Source organism: Arachis hypogaea, chromosome 3, assembly GCF_003086295.3.
Source record: "Arachis hypogaea cultivar Tifrunner chromosome 3, arahy.Tifrunner.gnm2.J5K5, whole genome shotgun sequence".
Taxonomy (NCBI): Eukaryota; Viridiplantae; Streptophyta; class Magnoliopsida; order Fabales; family Fabaceae; genus Arachis; species Arachis hypogaea.
This window is the reverse complement of record NC_092038.1, coordinates 23,479,187-23,505,797: the sequence shown is the minus strand read 5'-3', so window position 1 is coordinate 23,505,797 and position 26,611 is coordinate 23,479,187. Positions and strand designations below refer to the sequence as shown.

Here is a 26,611-nt window from a genome sequence, read left to right as displayed (position 1 = left end):
AAAGTTTATTTATTTTGAAAATGTAAGAGACACTTTTAATGTAAGACTCTAGAATGAGTTTGTCATGTCTCTACAATATATTGTTTTGTGAATTTAACTAATATATGTGCCTTTAATCAACAATAAAAATTTAAAATCAAATTCTAACTTCGGAAGAAGATATTGTTGACTTGCAGCTCGCCAAAAAGGGCTTGGATTAGACTACTCGACGACAGAAGTGTTGCTCCGCGATGGACTGTTGCTCGGCGACGGACTGGACTGGACTGCTTGGCTTAGGGTTTGTTGCGACGGTGACTGTACGACAGCGCGGACTGGACGACGGTGCGAACTGGACGGCACTGTGGGCTAGACGACGACGCTCTCCAGCTTTTTGCTATGCCTACAACGGAGATGAATGGATGACTTGTGATGACTTCGAGCGACGATAGATGACTTTCTTGATGGCGGACAAAGCTCTCTGGCCCTCTCAGCCTCTTATATCGGAGGAGGAAGAATGGAAGATAGAAGTGAATTGTGGGTGAGTGACTGAATGGGTGACTGCGCGTGAAAGGGGAAAAAAGGTTAGGGATTTGGATTGATTGGCTCTTTTATTACTAGGTTAAAGGACAAACTAGTAAAAACAAGCACTACTAAATACCTTCCTCAATTCGGTTCGGTTCCAGCCAAGTCAACCAAAAATCGAATCGAACCGATCGATTTAATTCGAAAAAAAAAACAATTTTTTGATTTTCTATTCGGTTATTATGAATTTTGGTTTGGTTCTACGGTAATTTTCGATTCGATTCGGTAACTTACACTCCTATAGTTAATAACTCACGATCTTAACACATGCTACAGTCTCATATTAGACTAATTATTATAAAATCTAGAGTCCTTAAGATCAACTGAGTAGTAACGCCAGATGACTAGCATTGGTCATAACGTGTTAGAAGTTGGATCGTTATATATTGCGTGACAATTTTCTTCTTTTATATATTTGGAGCAGGATCTCCACAAGATAAAAAATAAAGTTCCATCCTTCAAAATGTTTTATATATATATATATATATATATATATATATATATATATATATATATATAAAATCTTTATTCTATTCCCATTCCTCTCTCTATTTTCCTCTATTGCTTTTTACCCTCATACCATCTTTAAATATTTCTACAGATACTCATATGACTGTATTTATGAATTTTCATTGTCATCCTAATTATATACAAATAATCAGACGGACATACACCATAATAAAAAAGTAGGATAGATTATTGAAATAGTACCCAAAAATTTATACTGTTGATAAAAATAACTCTTAAAGATACAAACAATAAATAAATTATTAAATTATTTAAAAATAACTAATAAATATTATATTTTTATAAATAGTAAAATTTTTTATATTTTATAAATAACTTATTTAATCCGAATTTTTTGTGACAATATTTACATAAGTATTTAAAAAATGTACATATACTTTTTATTTTCCAAAAAAAAAGACTTGGTCATTTACGATAATTTTTTTTTAAATTTCACTTGATATAAAATTCTTAAATTATAATGCTAATTTTTTTAATAATGTTTACAAAAATTATATCAAAATTTAGTTTTTAAAATTGTATTAAAATATATTTTAAATATTTAATTATTTTTATCACGTTTTTTATTTTTTTAAAATTTATTGATAGTTCGTATCTTTTAAAATTATTTTTGACTGTAATTTACCCAAAAAGAATATGTAAAATTAAAATGCGGAAACCAAATTACAAAGTGCAATTGACTAAGATCTGAAGGGTGGAAAATGTAATTTAAGGTAGCGGTCTCATATAGTGAGGTACGGAGGAACGCAAACCGAATATCGAATGCTTTCTACACCAGAACGATCTGGTGCGTTGAGTTCAGATCGCTTCATCGTCAGATTCGAAGGTGAGTTTTCGCCCCTTTCCTTCACTCTCATACTCTTATCTACTTTTGCTTTTGCAATTGCAGCTCTTACCAGCAAACGACGCCGTATCTTGACTTCTTCGTTTGCGTTCTAGTTCCCCGTTGAATTTTTGAGTCCTTTTCTTGTTTCACTGCTTGTGATGTCGGTGTTGGGGTTACTTATTTAGCTTTTCATTTCAAGAAATTTTCGATCTGTGTGGCAGTCTTTTGGATTCAATTTCTTGTTTGTCTGTGTTAAGTAGTTTTCTTTCTTTTTTTGATTATCTTTTATTTATTTAATTATTTTGAACTTACTATTTATGCTACTGTTGACATTCATGAGTGAATGTTATTGTTCCCCTTTCTCGACTTTGATTATGATAGTAAATTATGAGATGCAGTAGAACCAATAGTTTACTTTTGCGATCTGGTTCTGGCTTTTTCGTAATTGATCTGATTTCAAAACCTTTGGGTTTTAGTTTTGAAACCGCTATGCCTTATTTTGTAGATTGGAATTTGGACACATCAGTGTTCGAGTTAGCATAGACTCACGGAAAAAGGGTTGAAGGAAATGGGGTTTGTAAGAAAGCCGTTGATCTGCTGGGTTTTCGTTTCCATGGTTGTCTTTGCTGCTCAGCTTAGCAATGGTTTCTATCTGCCTGGAAGTTACATGCACACATATGTAAATGGAGATAAAATATACGCCAAAGTGAATTCGCTGACCTCGATTGAAACTGAGCTTCCATTCAGCTACTACAGCCTTCCATACTGCAAGCCGCTTGGCGGCATAAAGAAGAGTGCTGAGAATCTCGGAGAGCTCCTTATGGGGGATCAGATTGATAACTCGCCCTACCGGTTCCAAATGAATGTTAATGAGACAATCTACCTCTGTACAACAACCCCTCTGAATGAGCATGAGGTTAAGCTACTTAAACAGAGAACTCGGGATCTGTACCAAGTGAATATGATCCTTGATAACCTCCCGGTTATGCGGTTTGCTGTTCAAAATGGGGTTAAGATCCAGTGGACAGGGTTCCCCGTTGGGTATACACCCCCTGGTAGCAATGATGACTACATCATCAACCACCTGAAGTTTACAATTTTGGTTCATGAATATGAAGGAAGCAATGCTGAGATTATAGGGACCGGAGAGGAAGGATTGGGGGTTATTTCCGAATCTGAGAAGAAGAAAGCATCTGGATATGAAATAGTTGGCTTTCAGGTTTCCCCTTGCAGTATTAAGTATGATCCTGATGTCATGACAAAACTCCACATGTATGATAATACCAATCCTATAACCTGCCCAAGTGAGCTTGAAAAGTATCAAGTAATAAGAGAGCAAGAAAGGATATCATTCACATATGAGGTTGAATTCGTGAAAAGTGATATAAGATGGCCGTCCCGTTGGGATGCTTACTTGAAGATGGAAGGTTCCAGAGTTCATTGGTTTTCAATCATGAATTCGCTTATGGTTATCTTTTTCCTTGCTGGTATTGTCTTTGTTATTTTCTTGAGGACTGTGCGAAGGGACTTGACAAGGTATGAGGAACTTGATAAAGAGGCACAAGCTCAGATGAATGAGGAGCTCTCAGGATGGAAACTTGTTGTGGGAGATGTTTTCAGGGAGCCTAATTGCTCAAAGCTTCTGTGTGTCATGGTTGGAGATGGAGTTCAAATTCTTGGAATGGGTGGTGTGACCATTGTTTTTGCAGCCCTTGGTTTTATGTCACCAGCCTCCCGCGGTATGTTACTAACAGGAATGATTGTTTTATTTCTTATCCTTGGGATTGCTGCCGGGTATGTTAGTGTTCGGCTCTGGAGGACCATTAAGGGAACCTCGGAAGGATGGAGATCTGTTTCCTGGTCTGCAGCTTGTTTCTTTCCCGGAATTGCTTTCATCATTCTTACAGTACTGAATTTTATTTTGTGGGGGAGCAGCAGTACTGGTGCGATTCCCATTTCGTTGTATTTTGAGCTGTTCTTTCTTTGGTTCTGTATTTCAGTACCACTTACCATGATTGGAGGATTTATGGGGACAAGAGCAGAGGCAATCGAATATCCTGTGCGTACTAATCAAATTCCAAGGGAAATTCCCGCCCGTAAATATCCATCATGGCTTCTGGTTCTTGGTGCCGGAACTCTTCCATTTGGAACCCTCTTTATTGAGCTTTTCTTTATCCTTTCCAGTATCTGGCTTGGGAGGTTCTATTATGTATTTGGTTTCCTGCTGGTTGTTCTTCTACTGCTGGTTATCGTGTGTGCAGAAGTATCGGTTGTCCTCACCTATATGCACCTGTGTGTGGAAGATTGGCAGTGGTGGTGGAAGGCATTCTTTGCTTCGGGTTCTGTTTCACTATATGTCTTCTTGTACTCAATTAACTACTTGGTTTTTGACCTGCAGAGTTTGAGCGGACCAGTCTCAGCTACACTTTACCTTGGCTATTCACTACTCATGGCGGTGGCGATTATGTTGGCCACCGGGACCATTGGCTTCCTTATGTCATTCTACTTTGTGCATTACTTGTTCTCGTCCGTAAAGATAGATTGAGGTTATTTCCGCAATCTCCATCTACCACGCGAAAGATCAGTCGTTATACTGTTGAGTTCATTTTGTAGGGATGATTGCAGATGAGTTGGGGGGCAATATATGCTTACTTGATTGCATTCTTACATAATATATTCTAATATCTGAAGTTTGCTCCCTTATACCGGTGTCCTTAAGTGATTTTGTTCATTCATGTATTCATCGAGTGTTGGAACTTGGAACACATTATGTTTCATGTACTTCGGTTAAGCCGATTCAGGAATTTGTAACTGCTCAGAGCCTGAGACTATCATCCCGCGACAATACTGAAGATAGTTTATGAGATGGATCCTGTGCCAGATTTCATTGTGATTTTCTGTTCACTCTGCCTTCGGCTGTTTAATATTATTTTCTTTTGATTCAGCATAGGGAAAATGACATTATATTTTGGAAGGGATATTTACTTTTAACAAAAAACACTCCAAAGTACTGCAATTTAGAAAATTTTTTAATCAATGTTGAAATTTATTATTATTATTATTATTATTATTATTATTATTATTATTATTATTATTATTATTATTATTATCATCATCAAATAATATCATCATCATCATCATCATCATCATCATCATCATCATCATCATCATCATCATCATCATCATCATCATCATCATCATCATCATCATCATCATCATCATCATCATCATCATCATCATCATCATCATCATCATCATCATCATCATCATCATCATCATCATCATCATCATTATTATTATTATTAACAAGTAACTTTTCATTAAACAACTGAATTCGTCATTTCATCCGATGAAGGCTATCTAAGAGATGAAGGCTTAAATGGATGATCATACGTTGATAATTCTAAGTTATAAAATAACTAATATTTCCTTTATGGTAATTTAAAGCTTATAAATATAAGCAGAAAATAATCGTTTCAAAATGTCTATGACTTGAGCAAATTGACCCCAACCTCCTAAATATCAAATAAAGTAACATTCTTCATACAATTAGCTAAAAATTCAAAATATGATATTATTATTTTTATATTAATTATATAAAAATGCAATTATTGAAATAATTTTAATATGACATCTTTTCTCCACAATTAAGAACTCTTGAAATCAATTAAGAATTAACACAATATGGGAAAGCAAGAATACAATTAACTTGTTCAACGACAATGGTTAACATCTGTTGTATTTATATGAACAAATATAATTTAACAATCAAACAATAATGATGATTAAGAGTCTTAATTCATTCTGCTAATACTTAAAAAAAAGTAACAAATTTAAATATATGTTATTTTTTAAAACATAAGAAAAGATAAAAAAAAATCAAAATTTTCTTTATTTAAAAGTTTGGAAGATTAGTAAGAGGATAAAATAAGATTCTCAATTATTTTTCATAATCAAAATAGTCTAGTAAAATTTAGTCTTTAAAAAACTAGACGTCACAAATTAATTCTAAAATACAATAGTATTAAATGAGTTTTTTTATTAATTAGATAATCACATGTTATGTTGAGTACCACATGATATAATAACATTATGATAGATTAATGTAAGGTTTCACAAAATAATTGATTGATATGTTATTGATAACACATGATATGCTATTGTCATATATCATCTCACATGTCATATATTTATGTAACTATATTTAAATCCGCGTGTTGCGCAGAATTAAAATGAATTAATTTATATATTTAAAAAATTATTAAATAAAAAACTTAAAAATTAATGTTAAATCTAAATAAAATTCTGAAGTTATTATACGTTTTAGTGTTTGAAGGAGCTTATTATTTAATATATATGTATAACAAACTTGAATACTATACTGCAAGAATGAAGTTATTATATGTAATGAAAAGATGAATATAATGTTTCAATAATAAAAAATGAGCAATGCTAGGGGGCAGCAATTTTTGTGATTGTTAGCCATCAATTAGTCATCAATGATGATTTGATGGTGTGAGATTGGTATGAGATTTCATCCAATGACTCACCTTCCTCTGCTGATTACATGCTGGCCAAAATTCAACAAAAATGCTGATCCCCTAGACTTTTCCATAAAAAATAACATCCATTTTTTCATGAATCATGAGTTCATGACATTATGTATTTTTAACATTATTATTACAATTGAATAATATTAAAAAATATAAATTATTAAAAAAATATGATATATAATAATAAAGATAATATATAATTGATAAACACAATTAGATCAAAAATAAAAACTTAAAAAATATTGTAAAAACATCATACATCATAGTATTTTAGGAGTTCATCATCTAACACATAATGAACAAATTGTTTAGCAAATTAAAATATAAAACCATTTTCACCAACTAAAATTTTCAAATAATTGTACAAAATATTATTAAGGATAGAGAAAAAATAGTAGAGACATAAGATTAAGTAAGAGGAGGTAAAGAACACATGTAAAGTGATGTGAATTTATATAATAAACATGAATAGAAGTGAGAATAAAAAGAGAAAATAAATTCAATTTTATTATTGTATTTATATCTATTGAAGAGGAATCACATTACTATTAAAGACATAGAATAACTTATATAAAAGTAAAGAGTAAAAAAAAATTAAAAAAAAGGGCAAACACTACAAAATAATAGCCAAAATTCTGGTGCATAGGATGCAAGAAGTGATGGATAAAGTAATTAGTGGTAATCAAAGTGCATTTATCAAGGGGCGGTTAATTAATGATAACATTTTAATATCCCATGAATACATGCATTATTTGAAGACTAAGAAGTATGGTGAGTATGACTTAGCTCTTAAACTTGATATGAACAAGGCCTATAACTGGATTGAATGGAGTTTTGTGTGGGAGGTTATGAAGAGGCTGGGTTTTTGTAAAAAAATAGATTGACTGGTTGAAGGAATGTGTTACGACGGTTTCTTACTCTGTTACTGTAGAAGGACGCTCTCATGGCTTGTTTAAACCAACAAGGAGACTCCGACAAAGAGTTCCTCTTTTTTCCTATCTATTCCTAGTCTGTGCAGAGAGTTTATCTCATCTGCTGCATAGAGAAGAACAGAGACAACAATTTTTTGGACTTAAATTAAACCAGAAGTGTCTTACAATCAATCATCTCTTTTTTGCAGACGATTTTATCATCTTTAGTAAAGCAAATGCTCATACATGCCAGATCTTAATGCAAATCCTATAAGACTATAATAGAGTAAACAGCCAGATTGTTAGCTTGAACAAGTCTTCAGTCAGTCATCTCTTTTTCGTAGACAACTCTATCCTCTTTAGTAAAGCAAATGCTCAGACATGTCAGAGCTTAATGCAAATCCTACAAGATTATAGCAGAGTAAGTGGTTAGATTATTAACCTGAACAAGTCTTCAGTCTTTTTTAGTCAAAATACTCCTCAGCAGATCCGTACTGAGCTTTCACAACTCCTTCAGGTTCCACACGTTGGAATACAAGATAAATACCTGGATCTACCTGTAATTATGTCAAGATCAAAATAAAAATGTTTACATACATAGAAGATAAGGCTGCAAAGAAATTGAGCTTATGGAAGAGATCACTATTGTCAGTGAGCGGGAGGGAAGTGCTGATGAAGGCAGTGGAGACTGCAATTCCTATTTACACATTAAACTGTTTTAAGATGCTGGAATCTCTCCTAGAGAATATTCAAAAGAAGATGATGCTGGTTTGATGGGGTCAAAGAGATAATGAAAAGAAGTTGCAATGGCTAAGTTGGGACATTGTATGTCGAGACAAAAGGCATGCGGATTAGGATTCAAAAACCTCAAAGCTTTCAACGTTGCTATGCTAGGCAAACAAGGCTGGCAGTTACTCTCTAGGACAAATTCTCTGATTTACAGAGTCTTTAAAAGTAGATATTTTTCCTTTTCCAATTTCCTGAAAGCCCTGTCAGGTAACAACCCATCATAGGCCTAGAGAAGTATGCTAGAAGACAGAAAAGTTATTGAAAAAGGTGTAAAATAGCAAGTGGGGAGTAGCAGTATGATCCCCATCTTTGAAGAGAGTTGGGGTGATAACAGAGAAAAGATTCAAAGACCCCAATTAATTAATCCTAATCATAACCTACACTGAGTGAACCAATTACTCCAGATGGTAATTAGAATATATAGCTTATTAACGATAGTTTTTTTCCCAATATAACTCAGCAGATTCTCCAGACCCAAAGAACAGAGCAAAAAGATAAACTGATTTGGACAAAGGACAGAAGTGGTACTTACAAAGTGAACTCAAGTCTCAAGTTACCGAATTGCATTCCAATTTTTTCATTCGCCAGTAGAGTTCCTTTCGAAGGTCTTCAAGCGAAAAGATGCGTGGCAATCGATCTGGTCCTTACATTCCCCAGCAAAGATGAAGGTATTTTTGTGGAAAGCAATTTACAGAGGACTCCCTGTTAAACTCAAGTTGCAGTCCAGATTTTGCAATGTGAATCTCCAGTGCCCTAGATGCATAAACGAATCAGAATCAATTATTCATTATTTAATTCATTGTCCTCAAGTTGAACAAGTATGGAGAGAAATTGATAATTTTGGCTTATTTAAAAATACTACAATGTTATAGAAATGGTGGAGGGAGATAATAGCTCGATGTGGTGGAAAACGGCGACGGAACCTTGCTGCAATCACCTTGTGGAAGATTTGGTTGGCGCATAACTTGCAAGTCTTTGAGCATAAAACGACCCCATGCACTGAAATTGTCAATGCAGCCAAGAAGCTAATGGAAAATCAATATTAGAATAAATCAATAAAATCATTCATTTGATAAAAAAATACTATATAAAAAGAATAAAAAATGATTATCTAATAATAAAAAGTGATTATCTAATAATAGAAAAGTTATAAAAAGAAAAGTTTTCTAAAATATTTATCTAGCAATATTAGAAGTTATCTAATAATCGAGAGTTCATTGTGTCATTATTTATTTTTTTTAATATATTATACATAAATTGATAGATAAACAAATAAATAAATTTTCATAAAATAAAATTCATTCTCCAAATATGATATGCAATATTAGAATTTAGATAATTATACGAATTAACATTTTTATACTCTATTTTTTTTTTGTAAAATAAGATAATTTAGTGTGTAAAATTATGAGATTAATGTTGGGTTGATTGTATATATGTTATTTTTTATGGTAATATAAATGTAGTTTAATTCTAAGATAGATATAATTTTTTTATGTTATTTCAATGGATGACATGATAATTTCATACGAAATTTAAAAGTTTATTTGTCATTCATTCACTGTAACACTACTTTAAACTCTTCTTTTATATATTATAATAGATAATATTAGAATTTAGATAATTATATGAATTAACAGTTTTTATACTCTATTTTTTTTTGTAAAATAAGATAATTTAGTGTGTAAAATTATGAGATTAATGTTGGGTTGATTGTATATATGTTATTTTTTATGGTAATATAAATGTAGTTCTAAGATAGATATTTTTTTTATGTTATTGTAATGGATGATATGACAATTTTATACAAAATTTAAAAGTTTATGTGTCATTTATTCACTCTAACACTATTTTAAACTCTTCTTTTATATATTATAATAGATAGATTTTTATTTTTTATAGAATAAGATAATTTAATATATAAAATTATGGAATTAATGTTAGATTGATTATATATACTATTCTCCGTACAAATATAAATGTAGTTTTAAAATAGATATTTTTTTATGTTATTATAATGAATGACATGACAATTTTATATAAAACTTAAAGATTTATGTGTCATTTCATTCGTACAAAAAAGTCAAGTTTTCTTTTTCGCAAACTTAAATTTTTAATATTTTTTTTATCTTACTAATTTAATTCCATTTATTATACTTTATTAAGTAAAATTCTCTTCACATAGATAATAAAAAATAATATTATTAATTTGGGTAAAAAACCTAATTGAGCTAAGGAAGGAGAAGCTTAACCTAAATCCGCCAAAATGAATTTCGATACAGCATTCAACCAAAACGAAATTTTCATATAATTCGAACTGATATGATTCGAATTAAACTTGAATGTAGTTCGAATTGAGTAAACTCGAATTACATGAACTAATGCAATCCAAGTAATTCGAAACAAATAGTTTCGAATTAGAGAATAGTAATTCGAACAATATCAATTCGAATTACTTTGAAAGTGTGACGCTAGGTATAGTTCGAGACATATTGACTCGAATTACGTATAGAGGATAATTCGAATTTAGTTAATTCGAATTATGTATATATGGTGCGATAATGGAGTTGATTCGAATTAGTGGGAAGCGGAGCTCTATATATATGCTGTGAACTCATGTTGTGCTCAACAAAAAGGTGAGATGGCTAGTGAGGATAGTTTTCTAGTGCTAGTACACCACAGAGGATCGATTAAGAGAACAACTCGGTCTGGGGTGAAGTTCACGGATAAGGATCCTCTATGTATTATCATGAGCCCCGCCACCAGTTACGATGGTCTCGCGAGCTCTGTGCTTGGCAAACTTGGTCTGGAAGGAGTGAAGAGAGTTAAGAAGTTTTTCTATCGCATTCCAATCACGGTGCTCTACGATACGGTGAAGTATGATTGTTTCACGATCGGGAGTGATGAGGACTTGCAGGTCATGTTTCTTTCTCGTAGGCAGTTTCCGGAGGTGAGGACACCGGAGCTGTTGGCTAAGTTCGTCGACGTGGTATCTAGCTTTGGTGGGTCGAACCGGAATGCCAACACTATAGCCACGGCGGCCGGTTCGAGCTCGAGACCTGCGGTTGCTTCTTCCTCCGTTCCAGTGTATGAGGCAGCGGTCCAACCTGCCGCCTCCCCATCGTTTGCTGTTGATCTCGCCGGCAATGTTGGAGACGCCGTTGGATATGATGAACATCATCCGACTGAAGTACAGTGTCCTCCTCCGACTGGTGTTGGTGAGGCATTGTGTGATGATGCAGATGATGATGAAGTCGAGCCGGATATTATCGCTGATGAAAGCGGTGATGATGTTGGAGCGAGTGATCCGATTATGCCTACTGGTGGTTCTAGTTCTGGCACCAATCAGTACCCACCCCATTTTTCATCGTTGGATCTGGATGCCATGAGGCAAGACGGACATATTGGGCAGCTAGCTGGATTTGGCGCTAGAGATACCGACGGGTCTGCCGGTATAACAGAGTTCCAGGTTGGTCAACAGTTCCAGGATAAAGACGAGGCGCTGTTGAGTGTCAAGACGTATAGCATCTGCCAAGGGGTACAGTACAAGGTGGTTGAGTCTGACTATCGCCGGTACGTGGGAAAGTGTTCTGAATTTGGGAATGGGTACACATGGTTGATTAGGCTGAGCCTCCGACAGCGCAAGGGCATCTGGGAAGTCAAGCGGTACAACGGGCCGCATACCTGTCTCGCCACCTCCATATCCAGCGACCATAGGAGCTTGGACTACCACGTGATAGCGACATTCATCATGCCAATGGTTAGGGCTGACGCATCCGTCAACATCAAGGTGCTTCTAAATGCAACGGCAGCACATTTTGGCTTCAGGCCTACCTACCGGAGGGTGTGGATGGCCAAGCAGAAGGCGGTAGCAATCATCTACGGGGACTGGGATGAGTCGTACAACGAGCTCCCTCGGTGGGTCTTAAGAGTTCAGTTGACTATGCCTGGCACTGTAGCAGTCCTCAGGACATGCCCTGTTCGAGTTAGTGGACATGTGGATGAGTCTCAGGCTTATTTTCATAGGATGTTCTGGGCTTTTCCCCCTTGTATCGAAGCATTTCGGCATTGCAAGCCGTTGATGAGTATTGACGGCACCTATCTATATGGCAAGTATGGGGGAACGTTGCTCGTGGCGATTGCACAGGACGGGAATTCCAACATACTCCATGTGGCATTCGCACTAGTTGAGGGTGAGATTGCTGAGTCATGGTCCTTCTTTCTCTCCCACCTCCGACAGCACGTGACACCTCAGCCGAGTCTGTTAGTTATTTCAGATAGGCATAACGGCATCAAGGCAGCACTTGAAGCACCTGATGAGGGATGGCTACCTCCGTCTGCATACCGGGCATTCTGCATTCGACACGTTGCAGCGAATTTCGCCCTCACCTTCAAGGGCAAAGATGCCCGGAGGCTTCTTGTGAACGCCGCATATGCGAAGACCGAGGTGGAGTTTGACTACTAGTTCGACATCCTGCGCTCTGAGAATCCAGCAATGTGTGACTGGGCGAACCGAATTGAGTACTCTTTGTGGACACAGTACTGTGATGAGGGCCGGAGATTCGGTCACATGACGACCAATATATCAAAGTGTGTCAATTCAATCCTAAAGGGGGTAAGGAACCTCCCTGTTTGCTCGCTGGTTAAGGCCACATACGGAAGGCTGGCTGAGCTATTCGTGCGTAAGGGTAGGGAGGCCGAGGCTCAGATGGGTACTGGACAACAGTTCAATCAATACCTAGTAAAGTGTATCGAGGCCAACCTGAAGACTGCCAGGTGCTTCACGGTGACTGTTTATGACAGGGATAACTCGGAGTACACCGTGGCTGAGACGACTCCGACAGGTTCATTCTCACTAGGTACGTACAGGGTATCATTAGGGTCAAAGACTTGTGATTGTGGATACTTCCAAGCACTTCATTTCCCGTGTCCTCACGCCCTGGCCTGTTGTGCTTATTCACGTCTGACATGGCAGCCTTACGTCCACCAGGTCTATCGCCTTAGTTCCGTTTTCGGTGTCTATCAGATGGGATTTACACCACCCATTCCGGAGGGTTTCTGGCCACCATATGCCGGGCCTACCGTTATACCGGATCCGAACATGAGGCGTGCGAGGGAGGGTCGTCTAAGGTCCACACGCATTCGCACCAACATGGATGATGCAGATCCGAACCGGCCAAAGAGATGTGGCCTCTGCAGGCAGCCAGGACACACCCATCGTAGTTGTCCACAAGCCGCAGGACCCAGCGGGAATGCTGGGAATTATTAGGAGATATGGTTTGTCTGTTTATATTTCTTACTATATCAGCAGATGTATTTTATTTCAGTTAGCGACCATTGTTCTACGTGGAACTAAGTTGTATTCTATAAGTGTTGAAACTTGTAATTCGTACCACATATGTATGTTGAATGTCTTTCTAATTTTGGAATTTAGTGACTAAAACAAACTACACTATCTGGTGGGATGACTGATAATATTTAACATAACACCAAAGTACATAACATAAGATAACATCGAAGTACATAACATCAAAGTACATAACATAACATCAAAGTACATTACATAACACTGATAACCAACAAAGAAGGTACATAATATAAACATAATAACACGACATACACCACAATCCATAAATCATCTAAATAGGTGCGACCCCGTGCCACATCGGCGTGGCACCCGTGTCCTGTAACCCCTACGTATAAGTGGCTCCTCATCCTCAATCGAGTCATCGCTGTCATCCAGAACTGCGTCGGTCGGGGTCCTGGGCGGAACATGCACGGATCTGGATGATGACGAGCCGGCAACTGAATGTGACCCCAGAGTATGGGCTGATGCTGGCGTCCCACCCAGGGCAAAAGTATGCGCAGGAGGAACCGTGGCAGGCTCATTCAGATCTACATCTAGAGGTGCCTGTGTCGGGGTCGTGTGAACCCGTCCTCGTGCAGCCTCATCCTCCTGCATAATGGTCCAGATATCCTCAAGGAAATGCGGTCCACCGAACTCGGCGACAATGCCATCACTAGCAAGGAAGTCTGGAAACATGGAGCCCGGACTCACCCATGGAGTACTCTCCTGAAGGGTCTGATCGTTACCGGAAACACCGACGAAATAATCTCCAAGTGGTCCACCCCCAAGCCCAGCCTCAGTGTGACTCGTCGGATCTCCCATGCCAGATCCATACCACTCACCATCATGCCCCCCCCTGATGGGGCCTATCAACCCCCACTGCAGCACCTCCTCCAGCTACATCCCCCCAGCCTGATGGGCACCCTCTCTAGCAGCAGCACCCCTCCTCCTGCCTCCACGACCACATCGTCTCCCGCCACCCCTAACTGCATCCTCGACGTCATCCATAGTATGATCAACCCAATTCCACTCACGCTGGCTACGACGTGTCCCGACCTGTGCTCTCCTCTCAGTACGACGTCTGTCAGGAACATCGTCGACCCGGGCCATATCTGGAACTCGCCCTGCACCCCTCTGCGTCGCCTCATCCGGAATAGGAATACCTCTCGGATCCCCCAATAACATCTCCGGCGACAGGAACCTCTTTCCGTGCTGATGCCACCATGTCAAGAAATCATGAGAAGGACCGGGGTCGGGCACGATGTCGAACTGTAAAATGTGCTCCGCACGCTCCTGCCAGTGAAGATGCCAGTCAGCTAAGTGCGCCGGAAACCAACGGTCACCTCCTCTCCCGTCCTTCGAGGAAAGGAAAGGGGCCAGCTAATCTCATCATACCCAGTAGGCCTAAATGAAGGAAACCTCCAGAAGATCCAAGACTGCAGTAACTGTAAAGGCCCAGCTAACTTCACGACATGTCTGTTGGCGACTCGGCACATGCACCGATACAACCATGCTAGTGCCGCCGACCCCCAACTGTAGCCACCCATCTCCTCAAGCCGAGCAACATACGGTAGCCATCTGATGTGTATACAATTGCCGGACTTGTCGGCAAACAGCTGCGTGCCCAATAACATCATGATATAGGCACGGGCAAAGCGCCTAACTGTCTCCTCATCAGCCCCGTCGGGACACTCTCCAAATGTCTCCTGGAACCAGGTGCAGTTGACTGCGAATTTCTGAACCTGGTTCTCGGGAGGTAAAACCCCGAGCAACTCATAGAACCACTGCCAAGCTGGCCTCCCACCCTCAATGTACAGGTGGAAGTCCGTCAAGCAACCACTGACGTAATGTCCGTCCACTGGCAACCCTAGCTGGTATATAACGTCCTGAAGCGTGATGGTGCACTCCCCGAACGGCATGTGGAAGGTGTGCGTCTCAGGCCGCCACCTCTCGACGAATGCGCTGACTAGGGGCTCGTCTAGTCGAAACCATCTGTCGTTCAGTCTCGCAAGATGGTACAATCCGGCCATCTGCAAGTACGGAACGTACCTCTCATCAAGACGCATCCCCTGCTGCCGCCTAACGCTGGATATGCAACGACGAGGCTGGCCAGTACATAAACCGCATAATTAGAACAGATCCACAAACCACTAAGATATACAATTTATTTCGTAAAGAACCAAAAAATAAATGGTGCAACACAAGATACATGAAATAGGCAACCAACATTGTATACACAAATCGCTAACATGAACCACATGCAAAAACCATCAACAAATACAACAATCACTAACAAGTAAAACCATTAACAAAAACCACTAGCATACACCTCTATCATAAACCACAACCTTAAACCACTAACCGTCACTAAAACCACTATCCACAAACCATTAACAAAAACCGCTAACAAAACACAATAAAAAAAACCACTAACAAAAACCACTGGCCTAAACCACTACCTTAAACCGCTAACACTAACATAAACCGCTATAAAAAACCATTAACAAAAACCACTTGCCTACACCACTATCCTAAACCACTATCCTAAACCACTAAATGTTACATAAACCATTACAAAAAACCACTATCAAATACCACTATCACAAACTGCTTTCATCAATCACTACCATAAACCACTAACAAAAAACACTATCAACAGCGCAACATCATAAACCACTAACCTCGTCGTTGATCACCCCGGCGATATAAGCAACTCCATCCAAACGATAAAGCCTCCCCGGATCGTCCCCCATCCCCTGAATATGCCTCCCTTGTCTTACTCGGTCCGAATGTTGGTCGTTTTCTCTGGGATTTGGTGGGGTATGAGAATGACTAAGTGATTCGAATGAACTTGGTTCGAACTCCTTATATAGCCGAAACCCTTGTAATTCGAATCAACTAGATTCGAATTACTCATGTTCACAAAGCCCTAGTAATTCGAATCAATATGATTCGAACCCCACTCATGTGTCGTTCTCAATGTAATTCGAATTAACTTATTTCGAACTACAATATTATAATTCAAACCTACTCGTTTCGAATTACTAAGGAATTTTATTTGATAATTCGAATCTTATAGGAGAATATCTTGGAAGTAATTCGAATTGATTCAACTCGAATTACATGAAAAACTAATTCGAATCCTATTGATTCGAATTATATAAAAATGACTTCTGGTGGATTGAAGTATCAAATTTTGATTTGGCTGATTTTCGTAAAAATGAGCTCCCTTTGGTTCAATTAGGTTTTTTACCCTATTAATTTTGTATATTTTTATGTGTCTAACAACTATAAATATAAGTTTTAATTATCCATCAGAAAAAAAAATTATTCATCAAAATAATCAGCGATTAAACTATTATTCATGTCAATCGAATGAATTTTTCTGTCGTGTTAAAGAGAGATTAATTCGTCTTATAATTTCTTTTGAGGCCTAATTGTTTTATAGGGTCTTATTTGTTCAACATGCGCATTAAATATTTTTATGAAAGCAATAGAGGGACCAATTCCTTTGACGAGAGTAATTATCAATGATTTCCATAATAATAAAAATTTAAAATTGTTAAGGATTATAGTATCAAATTTAAAATTCGTTTTGAAACAATTTTATATTTACTTCAGAAAATTTGTAATATGTGTGTGGTATAAATAAATTACAACAAAATTTATTATAAAACAATTAGATATAAAAATTACAAAAAATACTAATATAATCGACGGCCAAATCAACGGTAAAACCGTTGATAATATTAAAAATCGACGGTAAAATCGATGGCAATAGCCATCGCTTTAAAACGTGATCTAATAAAATCAACGGCTTCTCGAATTATCAATAAGCTTTCAATAAAATCGACAAACATTGTGTTGATAATATAGAATTAAAATTTTTACATACTTAAAAAAAGCAACACCAGAACTGTCGATAATATTATTTAAAATCGACGACACATGTGTCAATATTTAATTTATTAAAATTAATAAATTAGCTGTCGATTTAATTATTAAATTACCGATAACACCATCGTCTATTTTTTTTGTCTATTTTAAATTAAAAATCGACAACAATGTTGTCGATTTTTATCTATATTAAATTTAAAAATCGACAATGATACCGTCGATTTTAATAACTAATTTTTTTAGTTTTTTCCATATGAAAATAGCAGATAATTAATACAAATATACTTTTAAATATAAATATAAATTTATACTGAATATTAGATAACGAGACAAATAAACTTTAAAATATAGAGATCAAATTTATTCTAAATATTAGATAAGATAATAAATAATTTTCTAACATAAAAATTCAAGATAAGATAAATAACTAATTCAAATTGCAATCCACTAATAATACAAATGATATACCCTATAATGCAAGTACTGGTATACGAAAATTTCAAATTGCAATAAAAAAAAAAAAGTGCAAAAAATGGCTATCTATTGGCAGTTTAAAATAAACCTTGGAATCATTGAAGTAAAAAGCTTTTATTTCAAAAAGTCTTTGTTGTTCTGTATCCATGAACTCATATGATCCAATTAATAACTAGAATAATTAGATAAACTTGATAAGTTCCTGTATCAGAACTATCTTAAACACATTGCTAGCTTTACTTCGATCATCGAAACCTCCGTACTTTTCCGGTTTACCACCAGAAGCCATGGGATTAAGTACTTTCTCTTTCAACTTGAAATGATGTGCAGATTAAAACAAAAAATCAGAACCACCTCTTCTCTGGGCTTTTCTTTGTAATGGAGATGGGGACACCAGAGAGAACTTGGCACAATATCAATGGCATTATATTCATAGTTCACAAGATTTTTAAGTCCACTCACTAGCACATTGTTCACATCAGCTCAGTTCATACATCAATAAAATTCCAACGTCTCCTCAATTATACAATCTCTCGGTATTTTTCAAAATTTTAATTATTACAAAACACAAAACACAAGATCCCTAATAATAATAATCGAAAATACTTACATTTTATAAGGATTGGGTCCTGCATTACCTGTTGGCTTCGGTATAGGCATCAAAACCTACAAACCAAATCCAAATATCCAAATACATAAACTAGTGAAATCAATTGTTATTACAAGAAGGGCAACTAACTAAACTAAGTGTAAGCTAGTTGCCAATGAAGAAAGAAACTAGTGAAGGATAACCATACGTTCATAACACGCAGCGGAAGAAAAGAAAGTAATCCTTAAAAATCTATTTTGTACTTAAACTTTATTTCAATAATAAATATATAGTAGATCAGATCTAAATACCTGTGTATGCTAGTAAAAATCAATTTTCTCCTTCGATAGTACGAAGGCGCTATGCGTATCCACATCGAGACCAACCTTTGCTGTCAACTCTTTGACTAATGGATATCTGATCTAAATTGAAAAACCTCTTGCAACTCTTTGCATGCCATAAAATTCTTCTCCAAGAATCAGGCTCACATACGTTTATGTGTGTAGATGTAAAGGAATAAAATTATTGTGTTTTACTCTCACTTATTTCCTCTACTCTTGACACACATATATATATATATATAGTATGAGATTTGTTACTAATTTTAAATTTGATTCTCAATTCAAATTTAAACCATATTTTCAAATTCTAAATATGAATCATTCAAATTTATGAATCATATCATAACTTAATTTAAAACAAAATCAGTTAGGATCTCATCCAAATTTAGAAATAGAATAACTAATTATTCTCAAATCTCATTTAATATTCTCAATTATCATATTATTATTATATTCTTGGTGCTAGCAAAGAATATAATAATATTTCATCTAAATTAATATAATTATTTATTTGATCAAATCAAAATAATAATTAAATAATTCTATAGCAAAGATTAGAACACTCGTTAGTGTGTGACCCCATAGGTTCAATACTAAGCGGGTAGTAAATTAGTCATACTAAATTTACTAATCAAGGTTGGCGTCTAGCAACACTCCTCAACGACCCGATAGTATGGAGTAATATATTTTTACTAAGAACCTTAGAAGAACAAAGTGCATGTTTGGGCGCCATTATTTTGTTAAAAAAAGATCTTTTTTCAATGAAAAAAGATCTTTTTTTATTTTTTAACGTGTTTGGCAAATTTCTAGTAGTAAAAGTAAAAGCACTAGTAAAATCAAAAAAAGATCTTTTTTGAGAAGCTGTAATTTACATCTTTTTTTAAAAGATCTTTTTTCCTTAAAAAAAAGATGTTTTTCATGTAATAAATAAACAAAAAAGTACTTTTATATTGTTATACCCAAACATAATTGATAGATAAAAAGACCTTTTTTACATGAGATATCCAAACATAAAATTACTTTTACTTTTCTATAAGATCTTTTAAAAAAAGATAACTCGAAAAAAGATATTTTCTTAGAAGCTCACCCAAACAAGCCCAAAGTATAATTCCTTCCATCTTTTCAGCTCTTGGTTAACTCTTAGAGTATGGTTTAATTGTCAAACTCTAACTTGTTACCATTATTATAATGAATTGCGAATGACCTAAGAAATTCATTTCTTCATTCATTCAATCCCCTTGGTCAAAGTTTTATTCATCTCAGTTATTATAATCATAGAACTCAAACTCTTTACCGAGAGTTGATAGATTCCTTATTGGCTAATCATTAATTTTACAAGTATTTAAATCATACCCAATATCCATTCAACTAGCACCCTAGGGTATTAGGTGTCCGGAATCAAAGTATAATAAATACGTTATTAATTACTATGATAGTCGCAGGTCAAAGGAAAATCTATTACTATGTTCATCTTGAGAGTATCCTATTGACAAATATACAGTAATTATAACCATTAGGAATTCTCAAAGTGAGTCAATTCAATGACCATATCTCTATATGCACCATCTATATATATATATATATATATATATATATATATATATATATATATATATAATTTAATAAATGAGATCTATTAATCTTCATCCAATGAAGACCATTATATATATATTGATCTTTTCGGATTATTAATATCCTTTTTAATAATCCTATGACCAAGAACAATTTAGATTAAATTATAAAGGATTTATCTCTCAATATTATGATCACTATCACAATAATAAATCTCTAAATTTAATCAAAGACCTTATTATATTAACATTTTAATATAATAATAATAACAAATTATTTGACACATGATTGATTGAATTGTGGTCATACTCCTTGTTCCCAACAACTAGTTCCTAAAAGCCAAGTTCAGAGGTCATGTTCCTTCTCTAATGCCTCAGACAACTCACAAAGCATGATCTCAGCTCCTGTGCCAAATGGACCCATCATCAAGTCTCCAAGCACAGTTAATACCCCCATGCACATTCCACCATAAACTGCAGTAGTAACTATATAGAGATTCAGTTCCTCTGTCCATCCATCGTCACTTGGTGTTTCTACAAAAGTCAAAACATTGTTTAACATGGGCTAGTAATAAGAACATGGACTAGTTGATTAAAGCATTGAACATTTCCTGCAAAACGATAAATTGAAGTAATAGAGTCACAAGATGGCAGCACCGGTACAAAAAGGAACTGAATGGCATACCGTCTTTGCAGCTCTCTAAGCTTCTCGAGTAGTTCCCGGAATGTTGGACGGGAAGCTGGATCACTGGTAGAAACAGATGAAGTTGTAAGTTATAATACTATTTCTTTTGGATGAGAAATAAAATAGTTGTTCAACAAAGAGATGCCAGCAGCTCTCATCAACATCTTTTGGAATTTCAAGTCGTTGATCCATGAACCCCACGGCTCCAATCACCTGCAATGTTCCTAGACGAACAATTAATCTATATGCACCCAAAGTGATACACAATTCATGTGATGTCTATCATTCTAGTTTGAGTATCTATTTTTTTTCAAGATACTTTCAAGGTTTACATAAGCATGAAAGCAATACCTGAATTGAGTTGAGATTACTCCAAAGCTGTATACATCAGACCTGGAGTTCCCAAGGACAAGCAAATATGGATTTTCAAGGAGAAAAACTACATAAACCAAGATGGCAGCACCGGCACATCGCAGCATAAACTAAAAGTAGCACAAATATATTCAACACAGTAATGCTATTAAATAATTGGAATCTATTTCAATGTTAAGCCACGATGTAAAACAATTAAAATAGCACCTTATCCACATGGTTGATGAAAATTGAGGAGTTCAAACAACACATACCTAAGAGTAAAACAGTTTTGGTCGGAGGCTTATACAGAAGGCTTGCATATTACCTTTGATAATGACACAGATAAAAAAATAGCTATCTCTTTTCCAATTTTCGCTTGACGTGTGTTTTGATAGATTTAGTGAAATTGAAGCAAAACTAACCATGACAAGAACATTAAAAACTTGGTCGTGGTTTTGATGGAAAGAATTCCATCTGTTTTACAAGCATCAATAAAAATTAGGTTTAATTACTCTGCAGGTCCCTATAATTTCACCGAATTTTCAGTTAGGTCTCTATCCTTTTTTTCTTTTCAATTGGGTCCCTGTAAGTTAATTTTTTTTCAATTAAATTCCTGCCGTGAGTATAACTTTTAAGATAACAGAATATTCTTGGTAAAAAATAAATATTCTTGTCATTTGGTTGGAGTGGCTAGCTGAACAAAAATGTAATTTTCTAAAATACCAAAAGCACCCCTTTCATTTCATCGCAAAGAAAAAAAACCCTAAGTTGCTCTCTGGAGATCGCGAGGATTGTCCCCTGCGTCTCCTGTGTCTCATCGTCTGTGTTCGTGTCTGGCGTCATCTGCAACGGACGCTTGGTGGTCTGCTCCGTCGCATCCTTCCCTCTGCGCTGGTCTCCTTTGGTTTGTTCTGTTCGGAGGTCTTCGCCGTTTCTCCGTCCAATCCGTCGCTGTCCCTCGCGGTGAAGCCCCTCGCCTGACGTCGCCATGCCACACCGTACCGAGCCTCGTAGCGCTTGGCCTCCCGTCCCCACGTTGTGCCTCTGCTCCATCTCCCTGTACTCGAACTGTCTGCAAACAGGTGACAAAAAAAGCCTCTTCTTTTTCAGTTTTAAAAATTGATGTTTATGCTAATTTTATTTTGTTTAAAAATATAGCATTGGTTGATTATGTATTTGTTGAATAGATTTCTGCATTGTTTTGATTTAATGGTTTATTTAGGGTTTACAATATGAATATTTATGTACAGGAATTTTGTTTACAATATTTATTTCTGGATTGTTTTGTTATTTGCTGATGATAAATTTTGTTTATTCTTGATTCTTGATTCTTGATTGTTGTTGCTATGATGATGCTGTTTTAAATGAAATTTGTTTCTGTTTTTATTAATGTAGTGATGGAGAATTCGAAATTTACCATAGACATACATCATGGTGGCAAGTTTCATGATATAGAGAATGTGCTAGACTATTTGGGGAGAAGGGTGTTGGAAGAGATGCATTTTGATCTCGATGAATGGAGTTTGCAAGAAATAGTTAGTGAGTTGTAGAAGTTAGGGTACAAAGGATATGCTAAGATATGGTATTGTGAATCAGGATGTCAATTGAGTTCGAGTCTTAGAGAGTTGATGAGTGATGGAGATGCCATAAAAATGGGTAGGTTATTAGTGTCATAGACTATTAAGCATTGCTCGGTGTATGTTGTTGATGGCTACAGAAAAGGTAATGGTGTTGAGATATGTTCAAATGATAAGGATTATGTGCCAACGGAAGCTGAGTACAGTGGCAGTGTTTTCGTAGAAGTAGAAGTTGAAGGTGAATCTGAGGCATCTAGTGAGGAGGATAGATTTGATGATAGTGCTGATGATGGAGATCACGAGGATCATTTTGGATTTGATGTTGAAGATGGGAATGATGGTGGATTTGCAAATGTTTTTGGGAGGTTTGATGGCCCGTTAAATGAACATGACAATGCTCAAGCTGCTGGTGTTGGTGCTGCTGTGATGATGCCGCTGTTGGGGATGATGTTGAAGTTGGAGAAATTTCTAAGGGTTATGAATCTGAAGATATTGATAGCTATGAGGGTTATGAAACATAAATAGCAGTAATTGGATTGAAGCCATCAAATCTCTTATATTAAAATTACATAACACAGATAACTTTAAACTCTTGTAAACCACATTCCAATTATTAAGACTAGCAAAAATATAAATAGCATATATTGCATTTTACATTGAATTTTCATATTGTCATCCAATCTCTCAACTTGTTCTTGGAGAATATTGAACTCATCACATAATCTACCCACACAAGTATCTATTTCTCTGGCTTCAATAATCAATCTCTCCATCTCCACGTTTAGTCTCTCTATCTTTCTCTTTTGTGCATTTAATTTCCTCATTTCACCCTCAAACTTAGCATAATTTTATGTTTCAACAACTCCAACAGTAGCAGCAGACACATTGCTTCTTGCACCAACTTCATCAACCCACTCAAAAAATTTGCATCTTCTATTAGGGCAAGAAATAAATCTTCTATTAGGAATCTTTGTTGTTCCTGAAATTTAAAGACTTAGACTGTCACCACAAAAACAGTGAACCCTCCTTTCCTTTTTCTTTGCCCACCCATTCTTTGCACCGTCATCATCCTCAATCCACTCAAAATTATCAATCCACCCAAAAAAGTTGCATCTTGGTATCTTCCCACAAGTAATATACCTCCTACCATGGTCAGAAACGGTTGATGAACGGTGGACGGTTACTGCCTCTCCACATAAACACAGATATCTTCTTTCCTTCGGGTTGGACTCCTTGAAACACAGCTTCCCAAAGAGAGAATAAAAGAGATTCCTTGACTTTGAGCCATAAGTCTGTGGAGGATGAAAATTGGAAATGGAAAACAGGGAAGAAGAGAAACCTCAAACAAGTTAGAAACATGGAGTGTTTATAGTAGAAAGACAGGGGTAAATAAGTTATTTCACAACTCACTAACATTTTTTGTGATGTTAAACGTTAACAGGGACTTAATTGAAAAAAAAAATTAACGTACATGGACCCAATTGAAAAGAAAAAAAGTATAAGGACCTAATTAAAAATTTGGTGAAACTATAGGGACTTACAAAGTAATTAAACCTAAAACTTAAAGAAAGGAACAATTAGAAATTAAAAATCACGCTAATAGTAAAGGTTTGTGCTCATTACTTGAGACTCAAAGAGAGAAAGACGAAGATCGAGCGAGAATCACTGAAAGTCTGCATATATTCTCCGATAATTGACATCTCTAAAACGCTGAAGATATTAACTGAAATCGCACACTCACAAGTTACAGTTAACAGAAAAATTAGAGATCAAAAGAAAAAAAAGAAATCAACAATTTGCAGAGCAGAAAAGAAGGCGAAGCTCACATGTAAGCTTAAATTATGAACCGAAGAGAACTCCATTCGAAAATCAGAAATTCGGAATCACATTTCACAAAACAAGGAAAACAACATAGAAAAGTAAAGAGAAAAGGAAAACTGAATCTTATTCAATGTTGCAAGACAAATAGAACTGTGAAATCATGTGTTGCAAATTAAATTAGCACTCGTAATGGTTCATATTATAAATTGCCGGAGATTCATACGGAAAAGGAGATGCTAAGACGTGTTTTCGATTTGAAACAGGGGATGGAGGGACGGCGGCACGAGTGCAACGGGGCGATGACGGGTGCGGGAGCAGCAGAGTAACGACACGGTGGCAGCAGAGCGAAGAGGCACGGCGGCATCGGAGAGGGAGGGTTGGTGAAATGGAGAAGGCGTGAATTGGAGTTAACTTCTGAGGTAAATGGAAGTGAATTGGGGCGAAACTAAGGACGCGGAGAGTTAACATGGATAAAATTTTGACATTGTAGCTGTCTATTTTATATAATAAATCTAAGCTACTAATCTGATTTTAAGAAAAAATCTTCACCGTTTAAATTTATCGATGGCAAAAATCGTCGATATAATAAATATTAAAATAGACGACGTTTCTATCGATTTTGAAGGAAAAAAAATCTCAACCCATTCTTTGTTGACAAATGACAATGCGACAGTAGTAGCAAGATGGTCTAAGTTGCTAAAATAATAGACGACCCGTCGTCGATTTTACTATTTTATTTTTAATTTATTTTTTTTTATTTTATTGACGACTAACCGTTGAAAAATATCGTCGAATATTTTGGCCGTCAATTTTTGGCGTCGATAATTACACTGTTTTTTGTAGTAAAAAATATCATTCTATAACAAATTAATCTCCTTAAAACAATAGATGGACTAATTAGTCTAATGTGAGTACTTCTCCAAAACTTTTAAAATAATAAAAATTTATTAAAAACTAAAAAGTATCTAATTTAAAATTTAATGAAGATCAATTTAGATCTTTTCTCTACATTACTACATAGCAAAATTTTTTTTTCAGCATTTATTTTGAGTCGGTCCAAGCTATTCTATGTTGTGCTTCAATGCCGGATACACGAAGGAGAAGTACATAACAAATAGAATATATACTAAATTGGTCCTTTTAAGGAATTTTGATTTAGAAATTTTGGTTTATAGTAAATTTTATTATTTTAGAAGTCTTGAAAATGGATTGATTCCTTTATATTAGATTATTTTATAAAAATTAATAGTTAAATTCATCCCAAAAAGATATTACGATTTCTGTTTTTGTCTCCAAAAAATTAAATTAGTCAAAATATTCTCTCAAAAATATTGGATCGCATTAGTCCTTCCATAATCTTCGTACGTAGTTAATGCTTGCCGACATGGCCATTTAATTTAAGTGATAGGTTTTTTGGTGATTAAACAAAAAAAAGATAAAAACTAAATTAATTGGCTAAATTCATATCTAAGTTTATTTGATGTTAAAATTCATTCCATGATTGAATCTAATTTGAGTAACTGTCCTTGCTAGAAGCAATTGCTTTAGAAATTATTTTGACTAATTTAATCTTTTAAAGACAAAAATAAAAATTGAGATAATTTTTAGAAATAAATTTAACTATTAACTCTATTTTATAATAATATTTTTTAAACTTAATTATCTTATAATAAAATTTGCTGAATACTTATTTGTTCAGCATGCATATTTTAAATTTTGTCGAAAGCCACAAATAGATTAATTTATCTAATGGATATATAAATATACTAAAAATTACAATGTTCTAT

At 35.5% G+C, this 26,611-nt stretch overlaps 2 protein-coding genes across 2 annotated transcripts; both read left to right on the top strand.

The window, feature by feature from the left end:
- The first annotated feature begins 1,754 nt into the window (after positions 1-1,754).
- LOC112789886 (transmembrane 9 superfamily member 12) lies at positions 1,755-4,976 on the top strand. Its single transcript, XM_025832001.3, has 2 exons — positions 1,755-1,915; positions 2,421-4,976. Exon 2 carries the CDS (start codon positions 2,484-2,486, stop codon positions 4,458-4,460), a length of 1,977 nt encoding a protein of 658 aa, XP_025687786.1. The 5' UTR covers positions 1,755-1,915; positions 2,421-2,483; the 3' UTR covers positions 4,461-4,976.
- Positions 4,977-12,663: 7,687 nt separating this feature from the next.
- Positions 12,664-13,437, top strand: LOC114927455 (uncharacterized). Its single transcript, XM_029297391.1, has one exon. The coding sequence runs from the start codon at positions 12,664-12,666 to the stop codon at positions 13,435-13,437; it is 774 nt and encodes a 257-aa protein (XP_029153224.1).
- Positions 13,438-26,611: the final 13,174 nt, after the last annotated feature.